The sequence below is a fragment of the Eucyclogobius newberryi genome, unplaced genomic scaffold (assembly GCF_026437365.1).
Source record: "Eucyclogobius newberryi isolate DKJ021-1_F unplaced genomic scaffold, fEucNew1.0.hap1 SCAF_3, whole genome shotgun sequence".
NCBI classification, from domain to species: Eukaryota; Metazoa; Chordata; class Actinopteri; order Gobiiformes; family Gobiidae; genus Eucyclogobius; species Eucyclogobius newberryi.
Genome location: NW_027315945.1, coordinates 2,267,670 through 2,281,856, shown reverse-complemented (window position 1 = coordinate 2,281,856; position 14,187 = coordinate 2,267,670). Strand labels below are relative to the sequence as shown.

The following is a 14,187-nucleotide window of genomic DNA, read 5'->3' as shown; positions in this document are numbered from 1 at the left end:
CGAGCTCGCCTACAGCACGGAGCTCGCCTACAGCACGGAGCTCGCCTACAGCACAGCGCCGAGCTCGCCTACAGCACAGCGCCGAGCTCGCCTACAGCGCGGAGGAGCTCGCCTACAGCGCGGAGGAGCTCGCCTACAGCGCGGAGTTTGCCTACAGCACAGAGCTCGACTGCAGCGCCGAGCTCACCGCCTACAGCCGCTCTTTTGAAAAAAGCTCCAGGGGGCCACTAGGAGGGCGCTAGTCCATGGGTTGCTGACCCTGGACTAGACTGTTGTCCCTCTATTTGTCTAATGTCTGTGGTGTCTTTTGCAGTTTTTCTTCTTGTCCTCACCATAGATACTGTTTTACAAACAAAATCAAATGTGTGACCTGGACCAATGTTGTAAATATGATTGGATATTCGAGCAGTGGGACCTAGAACCATGAGTAAGTGTGGCTTTTGCTTGTTTTGCAGGTACATCCGCTGCCAAAAAGAAGTGGGGCGGAGTTTTGAAAGGGACAAAATGAAGCGATTGGACATAGAAGCCTGGTACATACGGCCATCATAAACCATGACATGAGCACATGTGCCTTGCACTAACCCTGTGGTCTTAGGCACATGTACAAGATGGTGGACAGCTGCCGGCAGCTGGCGGTGTCCCAGAGCCCTGGAGAAGAAGACACAGGCAGCATGGTGACCATCCTCACTGGGCGAGACGTGGACCAGATGTCTGTCCAGTCCACAGCCATGAAGGTGAGAACCTGTCCTGAGGTGGACAGTGTAATACACCAGTTACTCTGCACCATTCATCATGATTTTTCTTGGATTAAAGTATGTATGTTTTAATAGTTGTCAGTTTGGTGGGATAATCGGTTGTAAATATCTATCGTTTTTTAGTTTTTAATGACAGAAGTAGAGCAGACTGGAAACCTAGTGAAAGTTCTACAAACAATCCCCATAATCACAATGTGAAAGAAGGTTATTTACATTCCCTGGAAATGTCTTTCCAAATGTCTGTTATTTGATAACTTCTCATTCCAAAGCAAACAGACGATCCTTCTGCAGTGGCAATGAATCCTCTGTTCTCATCATTTTAAAGGAGACTTACTCAAGTGATGAAAACACAACAAAAGACAATTATTTCATCTCTAAAGACAGCACAGACTCCACCCCCTTTTTGTTTTCTCTTGTTTCAGATTCAAACTTAGTTAGATGAAGCAGATTCTATCAGAACTACATTTCCTGTGTTGTTAAGCCATGTTTCTTATTGTGGGAAGATGCTAAAGCTAACCCGTCTTTGTGTGGGAAGATGCTAAAGCTAACCCGTCTTTGTGTGGGAAGATGCTAAAGCTAACCCGTCTATGTGTGGGAAGATGCTAAAGCTAACCCGTCTTTGTGTGGGAAGATGCTAAAGCTAACCCGTCTATGTGTGGGAAGATGCTAAAGCTAACCCGTCTTTGTGTGGGAAGATGCTAAAGCTAACCCGTCTTTGTGTGGGAAGATGCTAAAGCTAACCCGTCTTTGTGTGGGAAGATGCTAAAGCTAACCCGTCTATGTGTGGGAAGATGCTAAAGCTAACCCGTCTTTGTGTGGGAAGATGCTAAAGCTAACCCGTCTATGTGTGGGAAGATGCTAAAGCTAACCCGTCTTTGTGTGGGAAGATGCTAAAGCTAACCCGTCTTTGTGTGGGAAGATGCTAAAGCTAACCCGTCTTTGTGTGGGAAGATGCTAAAGCTAACCCGTCTATGTGTGGGAAGATGCTAAAGCTAACCCGTCTTTGTGTGGGAAGATGCTAAAGCTAACCCGTCTATGTGTGGGAAGATGCTAAAGCTAACCCGTCTTTGTGTGGGAAGATGCTAAAGCTAACCCGTCTTTGTGTGGGAAGATGCTAAAGCTAATCCGTCTATGTGTGGGGAGATGCTAAAGCTAACCCGTCTATGTGTGGGGAGATGCTAAAGCTAATCCGTCTATGTGTGGGGAGATGCTAAAGCTAACCCGTCTATGTGTGGGGAGATGCTAAAGCTAACCCGTCTATGTGTGGGGAGATGCTAAAGCTAACCCGTCTATGTGTGGGAAGATGCTAAAGCTAACCCGTCTGTGTGGGAAGATGCTAAAGCTAATCCGTCTATGTGTGGGGAGATGCTAAAGCTAACCCGTCTATGTGTGGGGAGATGCTAAAGCTAACCCGTCTATGTGTGGGGAGATGCTAAAGCTAACCCGTCTATGTGTGGGGAGATGCTAAAGCTAACCCGTCTATGTGTGGGAAGATGCTAAAGCTAACCCGTCTGTGTGGGAAGATGCTAAAGCTAACCCGTCTATATGTGGGAAAATGCTAAAGCTAACCCGTCTATGTGTGGGAAGATGCTAAAGCTAACCCGTCTATGTGTGGGAAGATGCTAAAGCTAACCTGTCTTTGTGTGGGAAGATGCTAAAGCTAACCCGTCTTTGTGTGGGAAGATGCTAAAGCTAACCTGTCTTTGTGTGGGAAGATGCTAAAGCTAACCCGGCTTTGTGTGGGAAGATGCTAAAGCTAACACGTCTATGTGTGGGAAGAAGCTAAAGCTAACACGTCTATGTGTGGGAAGATGCTAAAGCTAACCTGTCTATGTGTGGGGAGATGCTAAAGCTAACCCGTCTTTGTGTGGGAAGATGCTAAAGCTAACCCGTCTATGTGTGGGGAGATGCTAAAGCTAACCTGTCTATGTGTGGGGAGATGCTAAAGCTAACCCGTCTATGTGGGAAGATGCTAAAGCTAACCCGTTTTTGTGTGGGAAGATGCTAAAGCTAACCCGTCTATGTGTGGGGAGATGCTAAAGCTAATCCGTCTATGTGTGGGGAGATGCTAAAGCTAACCCGTCTATGTGTGGGGAGATGATAAAGCTAATCCGTCTATGTGTGGGGAGATGCTAAAGCTAACCCGTCTATGTGTGGGGAGATGCTAAAGCTAACCCGTCTATGTGTGGGGAGATGCTAAAGCTAACCCGTCTTTGTGTGGGAAGATGCTAAAGCTAACCCGTCTTTGTGTGGGAAGATGCTAAAGCTAACCCGTCTTTGTGTGGGAAGATGCTAAAGCTAACCCGTCTATGTGTGGGAAGATGCTAAAGCTAACCCGTCTTTGTGTGGGAAGATGCTAAAGCTAACCCGTCTATGTGTGGGAAGATGCTAAAGCTAACCCGTCTTTGTGTGGGAAGATGCTAAAGCTAACCCGTCTTTGTGTGGGAAGATGCTAAAGCTAACCCGTCTTTGTGTGGGAAGATGCTAAAGCTAACCCGTCTTTGTGTGGGAAGATGCTAAAGCTAACCCGTCTTTGTGTGGGAAGATGCTAAAGCTAACCCGTTTATGTGTGGGAAGATGCTAAAGCTAACCCGTCTATGTGTGGGAAGATGCTAAAGCTAACCCGTCTTTGTGTGGGAAGATGCTAAAGCTAACCCGTCTTTGTGTGGGAAGATGCTAAAGCTAACCTGTCTTTGTGTGGGAAGATGCTAAAGCTAACCCGGCTTTGTGTGGGAAGATGCTAAAGCTAACACGTCTATGTGTGGGAAGAAGCTAAAGCTAACACGTCTATGTGTGGGAAGATGCTAAAGCTAACCTGTCTATGTGTGGGAAGATGCTAAAGCTAACCCGTCTATGTGTGGGGAGATGCTAAAGCTAACCCGTCTTTGTGTGGGAAGATGCTGAAGCTAACCCGTCTATGTGTGGGGAGATGCTAAAGCTAACCTGTCTATGTGTGGGAAGATGCTAAAGCTAACCCGTCTATGTGGGAAGATGCTAAAGCTAACCCGTTTTTGTGTGGGAAGATGCTAAAGCTAACCCGTCTATGTGTGGGGAGATGCTAAAGCTAACCCGTCTATGTGTGGGGAGATGCTAAAGCTAACCCGTCTATGTGTGGGGAGATGTTTAAGCTAACCCGTCCATGTGTGGGAAGATGCTAAAGCTTACCCGTCTGTGTGGGAAGATGCTAAAGCTAACCCGTTTATGTGTGGGAAGATGCTAAAGCTAACCCGTCTGTGTGGGAAGATGCTAAAGCTAACCCGTCTATGTGTGGGAAGATGCTAAAGCTAACCCGTCTATGTGTGGGAAGATGCTAAAGCTAACCCGTCTATGTGTGGGAAGATGCTAAAGCTAACCTGTCTTTCTGTGGGGAGATGCTAAAGCTAACCCATCTATGTGTGGGAAGATGCTAAAGCTAACCTGTCTTTGTGTGGGGAGATGCTAAAGCTAACCCATCTATGTGTGGGAAGATGCTAAAGCTAACCTGTCTTTGTGTGGGGAGATGCTAAAGCTAACCCATTTATGTGTGGGGAGATGCTAAAGCTAACCTGTCTTTGTGTGGGGAGATGCTAAAGCTAACCCATCTATGTGTGGGAAGATGCTAAAGCTAACCCGTCTTTGTGTGGGAAGATGCTAAAGCTAACCTGTCTTTGTGTGGGGAGATGCTAAAGCTAACCCGTCTATGTGTGGGAAGATGCTAAAGCTAACCTGTCTTTGTGTGGGGAGATGCTAAAGCTAACCTGTCTTTGTGTGGGGAGATGCTAAAGCTAACCTGTCTATGTGTGGGAAGATGCTAAAGCTAACCTGTCTTTGTGTGGGGAGATGCTAAAGCTAACCTGTCTTTGTGTGGGGAGATGCTAAAGCTAACCCGTCTATGTGTGGGGAGATGCTAAAGCTAACCTGTCTTTGTGTGGGGAGATGCTAAAGCTAACCTGTCTTTGTGTGGGGAGATGCTAAAGCTAACCCGTCTATGTGTGGGGAGATGCTAAAGCTAACCTGTCTTTGTGTGGGGAGATGCTAAAGCTAACCTGTCTTTGTGTGGGGAGATGCTAAAGCTAACCCGTCTCTTTCAGTCGGCGCTCCAGGCTGTGGCAGCGGCGGGCATGGAGCTGAAGCACATCCGCCTCTTCTACCAGCAGTGGAAGGAGATGGGCTGAAGGATCCGGGATGCTGCTCGGACATAACGCTCGGCCTTCTCTTTCTCCCAATATTTTGCTGTTCATCTCCAAAAAGGCATCACCCATTCAACAGAAAGGCAGAGTGAGGGCTTCAGAGGCCGCAGCGGGGCCCTTTGAACGCTCCACGGTGAGGAGTAATGTGCTGCTCCTCCTGAAGGAGCCCGAGCCGGAGCCGGGGAGGAACTTTGAGGTGCGGCTGGTTGGATGTGATTTATTAAAATTTGAATTGTTGCAGTTGAATTCTTGTGGATCTTATTTTGGTCTGTTTTCATGGGTTGTGTGAATGTAAATACATTTGGATTAGATTTGTGACGTCAGGATTCAGTTCACAGCTCATTTTAACATCCACAATAAATGAATAGAAGAATCCTATGTATTTCAGAACATGTTTGTAAAACTGCAGGGTTGGCATATTTTTTTTATTTTTTTTTACCAAAAACACGTTTAAAAAGAACAAGACCATAGAGAAAATGGTAAATGGAAGAAAAACACAAAGACATCCAATAAAAATAAAGCACACCAAGTCCAAGTAAAAATGTTCCATTTAGTCCAGAGTCTATCAAATATGTCCATTTTCAATGTGATTCTCCGTATTCCATATGCCAGTGATATCGGTCCAGTTCATCAGCTCAGTTTGTGTCATCCACTTTTTGTGATGGTCCTTTTCCCTGCTCAGGAGTGTATTCCAAAGGGTTTCCATTTATTGTTTCCAAGGCAGGAGTTTTGAGGCAGAAATTCATAGTTCTGAAATTGAGTGGGAGTTTCAGATCAATATTTCAGAGCAATGGGACAATCCCAAAACCTGTGATGGTGGTTTTACCTCCTGCTGCCACCGTTTCTCCAACAGTTAACTGATATAATAATGATATATTATTATATCTATTATATAATAACTGAACAATTCATACTTTGACAGGGTGTTATGAAAAAAGCGACACATTTTTCCAGGAAAATGGGATGTGGTTCTGGGATGTACTAGTACTTTCCCACTCATCAACCAGAGCAAGTGGCTGCACAAATAATATTTTTTTTCTATTTAATTATTTTAATGTTTATATTAAAACAAAACACAGAAGAAAAGAATACGACCAGAACGAGGAGACAGAAACCAAAATTAGCAGACATCCAATAACAGCCATACATGGATCAAAAAGAAGAGAAAAAGAACTCGACGTGATCAACCACAGTCTGTCAAATATGTCCATTTTCAATTAAATCAAATTTTGTGTCATACATTTTTTCGTGAGGGTCTTTTTCGCTGCTCCCATGAGGATGCTCCAGAGAGCTGCTGTCTCTGAGGTCCAAATGCAGAGTCCTGAGGTCCAAACGCAGAGTCCTGAGGTCCAAACGCAGAGTCCTGAGGCCCAAACGCAGAGTCCTGAGGCCCAAACGCAGAGTCCTGAGGCCCAAACGCAGAGTCCTGAGGCCCAAACGCAGAGTCCTGAGGCCCAAACGCAGAGTCCTGAGGCCCAAACGCAGAGTCCTGAGGCCCAAACGCAGAGTCCTGAGGCCCAAACGCAGAGTCCTGAGGCCCAAACGCAGAGTCCTGAGGCCCAAACGCAGAGTCCTGAGGCCCAAACGCAGAGTCCTGAGGCCCAAACGCAGAGTCCTGAGGCCCAAACGCAGAGTCCTGAGGCCCAAACGCAGAGTCCTGAGGCCCAAACGCAGAGTCCTGAGGCCCAAACGCAGAGTCCTGAGGCCCAAAAACAGAGTCCTGAGGCCCAAACGCAGAGTCCTGAGGCCCAAACGCAGAGTCCTGAGGCCCAAACGCAGAGTCCTGAGGCCCAAACGCAGAGTCCTGAGGCCCAAACGCAGAGTCCTGAGGCCCAAACGCAGAGTCCTGAGGCCCAAACGCAGAGTCCTGAGGCCCAAAGGACAGGACAGGACAATCCCAAAACACAGGACAGTGGTTTGTCTCCTGCTGCCACGTCCTGTCCAACAGTCTGACCCTCTCTTTCCCATTGACCCTTCATGTGTCATGTGACTGTCCAGACTCTTCATACATTTGTATCATGTAAATATTAATCCTCTTGAAAGTTCCGATTTTTTTAGATTTAATAAATATTTCAGTCAATGTTGCAGAAGTTGATGCTTGGTTTAATTTCTTGGTTATAATTCCTTATTTGGACAAAACTATATTTGTCCTTTACCTTTTGTTAAAGCCAAGTCTTGGTCACAAGTCAAACAGTTTAAGATGATAATAATTTTGTTTAGTTTGTATGTTTTGATCAGCTCCTTCCATGTTGTAAGAACAGATTTGACCCAAGAGTTCTCCACTTCCTCCTCATGACTCAAGCGTCTGTCATCTGCCAGTAAGACCTGTACAAGAACCCCCGGCACCACATGACTCTCAGTATAAGACCTGTACAGGAACCTCAGGCACCACATGACTCTCAGTATAAGACCTGTACAGGAACCCCCGGCACCACATGACTCTCAGTATAAGACCTGTACAGGAACCCCCGGCACCACATGACTCTCAGTATAAGACCTGTACAAGAACCCCCGGCACCACATGACTCTCAGTATAAGACCTGTACAGGAACCTCAGGCACCACATGACTCTCAGTATAAGACCTGTACAGGAACCCCCGGCACCACATGACTCTCAGTATAAGACCTGTACAGGAACCCCCGGCACCACATGACTCTCAGTATAAGACCTGTACAAGAACCCCCGGCACCACATGACTCTCAGTATAAGACCTGTACAGGAACCTCAGGCACCACATGACTCTCAGTATAAGACCTGTACAGGAACCCCCGGCACCACATGACTCTCAGTATAAGACCTGTACAGGAACCCCCGGCACCACATGACTCTCAGTATAAGACCTGTACAGGAACCCCCGGCACCACATGACTCTCAGTATAAGACCTGTACAGGAACCTCAGGCACCACATGACTCTCAGTATAAGACCTGTACAGGAACCCCCGGCACCACATGACTCTCAGTATAAGACCTGTACAGGAACCTCAGGCACCACATGACTCTCAGTATAAGACCTGTACAGGAACCTGAGGCACCACATGACTCTCAGTATAAGACCTGTACAGGAACCTCAGGCACCACATGACTCTCAGTATAAGACCTGTACAGGAACCCCCGGCACCACATGACTCTCAGTATAAGACCTGTACAGGAACCTCAGGCACCACATGACTCTCAGTATAAGACCTGTACAGGAACCCCCGGCACCACATGACTCTCAGTATAAGACCTGTACAGGAACCCCCGGCACCACATGACTCTCAGTATAAGACCTGTACAGGAACCTGAGGCACCACATGACTCTCAGTATAAGACCTGTACAGGAACCTCAGGCACCACATGACTCTCAGTATAAGACCTGTACAGGAACCCCCGGCACCACATGACTCTCAGTATAAGACCTGTACAGGAACCTCAGGCACCACATGACTCTCAGTATAAGACCTGTACAGGAACCCCCGGCACCACATGACTCTCAGTATAAGACCTGTACAGGAACCCCCGGCACCACATGACTCTCAGTATAAGACCTGTACAGGAACCTCAGGCACCACATGACTCTCAGTATAAGACCTGTACAGGAACCTCAGGCACCACATGACTCTCAGTATAAGACCTGTACAGGAACCCCCGGCACCACATGACTCTCAGTATAAGACCTGTACAGGAACCCCCGGCACCACATGACTCTCAGTATAAGACCTGTACAGGAACCTCAGGCACCACATGACTCTCAGTATAAGACCTGTACAGGAACCTCAGGCACCACATGACTCTCAGTATAAGACCTGTACAGGAACCCCCGGCACCACATGACTCTCAGTATAAGACCTGTACAGGAACCCCCGGCACCACATGACTCTCAGTATAAGACCTGTACAGGAACCTCAGGCACCACATGACTCTCAGTATAAGACCTGTACAGGAACCTCAGGCACCACATGACTCTCAGTATAAGACCTGTACAGGAACCTCAGGCACCACATGACTCTCAGTATAAGACCTGTACAGGAACCCCCGGCACCACATGATTCTCAGTATAAGACCTGTACAGGAACCTCTGGCACCACATGACTCTCAGTATAAGACCTGTACAGGAACCCCCGGCACCACATGACTCTCAGTATAAGACCTGTACAGGAACCCCCGGCACCACATGACTCTCAGTATAAGACCTGTACAGGAACCTGAGGCACCACATGACTCTCAGTATAAGACCTGTACAGGAACCTCAGGCACCACATGACTCTCGGTATAAGACCTGTACAGGAACCTCAGGCACCACATGACTCTCAGTATAAGACCTGTACAGGAACCCCGGCACCACATGACTCTCAGTATAAGACCTGTACAGGAACCCCCGGCACCACATGACTCTCAGTATAAGACCTGTACAGGAACCTCAGGCACCACATGACTCTCAGTATAAGACCTGTACAGGAACCTCAGGCACCACATGACTCTCAGTATAAGACCTGTACAGGAACCTCAGGCACCACATGACTCTCAGTATAAGACCTGTACAGGAACCTCCGGCACCACATGACTCTCAGTATAAGACCTGTACAGGAACCTCAGGCACCACATGACTCTCAGTATAAGACCTGTACAGGAACCTCAGGCACCACATGACTCTCAGTATAAGACCTGTACAGGAACCCCCGGCACCACATGACTCTCAGTATAAGACCTGTACAGGAACCCCCGGCACCACATGACTCTCAGTATAAGACCTGTACAGGAACCCCCGGCACCACATGACTCTCAGTATAAGACCTGTACAGGAACCTCAGGCACCACATGACTCTCAGTATAAGACCTGTACAGGAACCCCCGGCACCACATGACTCTCAGTATAAGACCTGTACAGGAACCTCAGGCACCACATGACTCTCAGTATAAGACCTGTACAGGAACCTGAGGCACCACATGACTCTCAGTATAAGACCTGTACAGGAACCTCAGGCACCACATGACTCTCAGTATAAGACCTGTACAGGAACCCCCGGCACCACATGACTCTCAGTATAAGACCTGTACAGGAACCTCAGGCACCACATGACTCTCAGTATAAGACCTGTACAGGAACCCCCGGCACCACATGACTCTCAGTATAAGACCTGTACAGGAACCCCCGGCACCACATGACTCTCAGTATAAGACCTGTACAGGAACCTGAGGCACCACATGACTCTCAGTATAAGACCTGTACAGGAACCTCAGGCACCACATGACTCTCAGTATAAGACCTGTACAGGAACCCCCGGCACCACATGACTCTCAGTATAAGACCTGTACAGGAACCTCAGGCACCACATGACTCTCAGTATAAGACCTGTACAGGAACCCCCGGCACCACATGACTCTCAGTATAAGACCTGTACAGGAACCCCCGGCACCACATGACTCTCAGTATAAGACCTGTACAGGAACCTCAGGCACCACATGACTCTCAGTATAAGACCTGTACAGGAACCTCAGGCACCACATGACTCTCAGTATAAGACCTGTACAGGAACCCCCGGCACCACATGACTCTCAGTATAAGACCTGTACAGGAACCCCCGGCACCACATGACTCTCAGTATAAGACCTGTACAGGAACCTCAGGCACCACATGACTCTCAGTATAAGACCTGTACAGGAACCTCAGGCACCACATGACTCTCAGTATAAGACCTGTACAGGAACCCCCGGCACCACATGACTCTCAGTATAAGACCTGTACAGGAACCCCCGGCACCACATGACTCTCAGTATAAGACCTGTACAGGAACCTCAGGCACCACATGACTCTCAGTATAAGACCTGTACAGGAACCTCAGGCACCACATGACTCTCAGTATAAGACCTGTACAGGAACCTCAGGCACCACATGACTCTCAGTATAAGACCTGTACAGGAACCCCCGGCACCACATGATTCTCAGTATAAGACCTGTACAGGAACCTCTGGCACCACATGACTCTCAGTATAAGACCTGTACAGGAACCCCCGGCACCACATGACTCTCAGTATAAGACCTGTACAGGAACCCCCGGCACCACATGACTCTCAGTATAAGACCTGTACAGGAACCTGAGGCACCACATGACTCTCAGTATAAGACCTGTACAGGAACCTCAGGCACCACATGACTCTCAGTATAAGACCTGTACAGGAACCTCAGGCACCACATGACTCTCAGTATAAGACCTGTACAGGAACCCCGGCACCACATGACTCTCAGTATAAGACCTGTACAGGAACCCCCGGCACCACATGACTCTCAGTATAAGACCTGTACAGGAACCTCAGGCACCACATGACTCTCAGTATAAGACCTGTACAGGAACCTCAGGCACCACATGACTCTCAGTATAAGACCTGTACAGGAACCTCAGGCACCACATGACTCTCAGTATAAGACCTGTACAGGAACCTCCGGCACCACATGACTCTCAGTATAAGACCTGTACAGGAACCTCAGGCACCACATGACTCTCAGTATAAGACCTGTACAGGAACCTCAGGCACCACATGACTCTCAGTATAAGACCTGTACAGGAACCCCCGGCACCACATGACTCTCAGTATAAGACCTGTACAGGAACCCCCGGCACCACATGACTCTCAGTATAAGACCTGTACAGGAACCCCCGGCACCACATGACTCTCAGTATAAGACCTGTACAGGAACCTCAGGCACCACATGACTCTCAGTATAAGACCTGTACAGGAACCTCAGGCACCACATGACTCTCAGTATAAGACCTGTACAGGAACCTCCGGCACCACATGACTCTCAGTATAAGACCTGTACAGGAACCTGAGGCACCACATGACTCTCAGTATAAGACCTGTACAGGAACCTCAGGCACCACATGACTCTCAGTATAAGACCTGTACAGGAACCTCAGGCACCACATGACTCTCAGTATAAGACCTGTACAGGAACCCCCGGCACCACATGACTCTCAGTATGAGACCTGTACAGGAACCCCCGGCACCACATGACTCTCAGTATAAGACCTGTACAGGAACCTCAGGCACCACATTACTCTCAGTATGAGACCTGTACAGGAACCCCCGGCACCACATTACTCTCAGTATAAGACCTGTACAGGAACCCCCGGCACCACATGACTCTCAGTATAAGACCTGTACAGGAACCCCCGGCACCACATGACTCTCAGTATAAGACCTGTACAGGAACCCCCGGCACCACATGACTCTCAGTATAAGACCTGTACAGGAACCTCAGGCACCACATGACTCTCAGTATAAGACCTGTACAGGAACCCCCGGCACCACATTAACGCTAAAGCCTTTTTTCACAGTAGAATATTACTATCAACATTCCCCTGGTTTATTTTACTTTACAGACAAAGACATTCTTGTGAAGTGTGTTGCTGCAGAGCACAAGAGCACACACCTCGGTACATGCTGGAGTTCAGTCATTGCACCGTTACAGTCCCAGACACATCTCTGCAGCCCCCTGCTGGTCATTACAGTCCCAGACACATCTCGGCCTCCTGAGCCTCCTGCTGTGAGAGTGTGACATGTGCTGACTCAGCTCTTTGTCAGGTTTAACAGGTGAGAGGACAGGTCCTGCAGTAGTTGCACATTTGCTTTCAGGGTCAAACTTCACTGACGTGTCTAATCTCAGTATGTTCTATAATCCTTTTAGTGCTGGTTTCCTTTTGACACACCTCTGCACACAAGATAATGGCCCCTGGGAGCACAGCGAAGGGATTATAAGCTCCTGCTACGACACAGGCACACAGGAACCTTTGAATGAAGAATTGACATTCAGAGACAAATGTGACACGACCTGTCAAATGTACTCACAAATGTACTCGCATACTTACAATATCATCAGTTGTCTGTGTAAGAGAGTAAACCTGACCTGTGGCTCAGGGTCAATCACTGACAGAACCTGTGTCTGTGCCTGTTCTCTGAGGATGTTTAACCGCCGCTTAGCACACACTCACTGACCCCCTCACCCTGACACCACCCCCTCAGGCCCCCAGACCAGACCCCCCTCCTGAACATTTAACTGGAGCAAAGGTCACCAGCACAGTCGAGAGTCACTGTCCCGAGCACACGTCCACTCGTCTCGGCGTTACACTGGTAAGTTTATATTCCGTACACGTTTATGCTGCTAAATTGTATTTGTTTTCCTGTGGTTTATCTTCTCCATCCATTCACCGCTTTATCGCATATTTTCTGCGTAGCATTCCAGTCAGAGTCTAATCCTGTAAAACCTCTTACAGTCAGAACCAGGTCCTAAAGCTCCAGGAGCGTGTTCCAGTTTGGACAGTTTTGACATTGTGAAAATAGATATTTACAACAGCACGAGTTATATTGTTTGAATTGACAACAAAACCTCTGGGGAAGAACATTGTAGTTCCTCTGTTTATGTCTGTATCATTTCTTGATTCCAGACGAAGCCACATCTGCCCAGCTCCACCTATGGTCCCGACATAAACCAGCACCTAAGTCATCCAACAGCTGTGAAGATGGGCTTTTCAGAGCTGCTGGAGGAGGTGAGATATGTGGACAAGTGGGGCCCTGAGAGGAGAAGTGGGGCCCTGAGAGGAGAAGTGGGGCCCTGAGAGGAGAAGTGGGGCCCTGAGAGGAGAAGTGGGGCCCTGGACAGGTGGGGCCCTGGACAGGTGGGGCCCTGAGAAGAGAAGTGGTCTGGGGAGCGGAGAAGAGAGGCTCTAGGCAGGGCCGGCCCAGCCTATAAGCGAACTAAGCAGCCGCGTAGGGCCCCGAGGCTTTAATAGGGCCCCCAATCTGGCAACCCGTTTTATGCGAAGTGCAAGAGCAGCGTGCGCCACTAGTGTAGTAGCGCTGCTGGCGCGGCAGCGCACACAGCGGGAACATATAACACACAAACCACGTTTATTTGTAATGACAATCTGGCAACCGAGACACCAAACCTGCGCTGATTGGGCAACTTCATTGTGCGCGAGCAGAAGAGCAAAACATAAACACAACACAACCTGGTCCCTGCGTGGTCCTCATGTCCAGAAGAATATATCCCCCCGATGCCGAAAAACGAAAGAAGAAACTTCTTGACGATGTAAAGAAACTGCAAACTCAACAACACTCTCAGGTATTGAACTTCTCTTACAAAGAGACGGTTAATGCTGCTGTTTGAAACAACACGAGTCTGTCACGTTCGCTCAGGCTGGAGCCGAGGAGAGCTCTGCCCCGCGCACAATATGTGTCTGAATGAAAGATAATGAGCTTCACATTTACACCAGCTCCGTAGTG

The 14,187-nt window shown here is 48.3% G+C and overlaps 2 protein-coding genes across 5 annotated transcripts in view; both read left to right on the top strand.

The window, feature by feature from the left end:
- The window catches only part of smg5 (SMG5 nonsense mediated mRNA decay factor), a 73,358-nt gene extending 68,194 nt beyond the window's left edge, over positions 1-5,164 (top strand). For all 4 annotated transcript variants that reach the window (XM_072460148.1, XM_072460146.1, XM_072460145.1 and 1 more), the window contains exons 20-22: positions 456-530; positions 596-734; positions 4,826-5,164. In XM_072460148.1, coding sequence (XP_072316249.1) covers positions 456-530; positions 596-734; positions 4,826-4,909 — 298 coding nt within the window. In that variant the 3' untranslated portion in view covers positions 4,910-5,164. The remainder of the gene's footprint in view (positions 1-455; positions 531-595; positions 735-4,825) is intronic.
- An 8,211-nt stretch (positions 5,165-13,375) lies between these two features.
- oatx (organic anion transporter X) overlaps positions 13,376-14,187 on the top strand; it is an 89,736-nt gene continuing 88,924 nt past the window's right edge. The window contains exon 1 of the mRNA XM_072460967.1: positions 13,376-13,451. Coding sequence (XP_072317068.1) covers positions 13,425-13,451 — 27 coding nt within the window. The 5' untranslated portion in view covers positions 13,376-13,424. The remainder of the gene's footprint in view (positions 13,452-14,187) is intronic.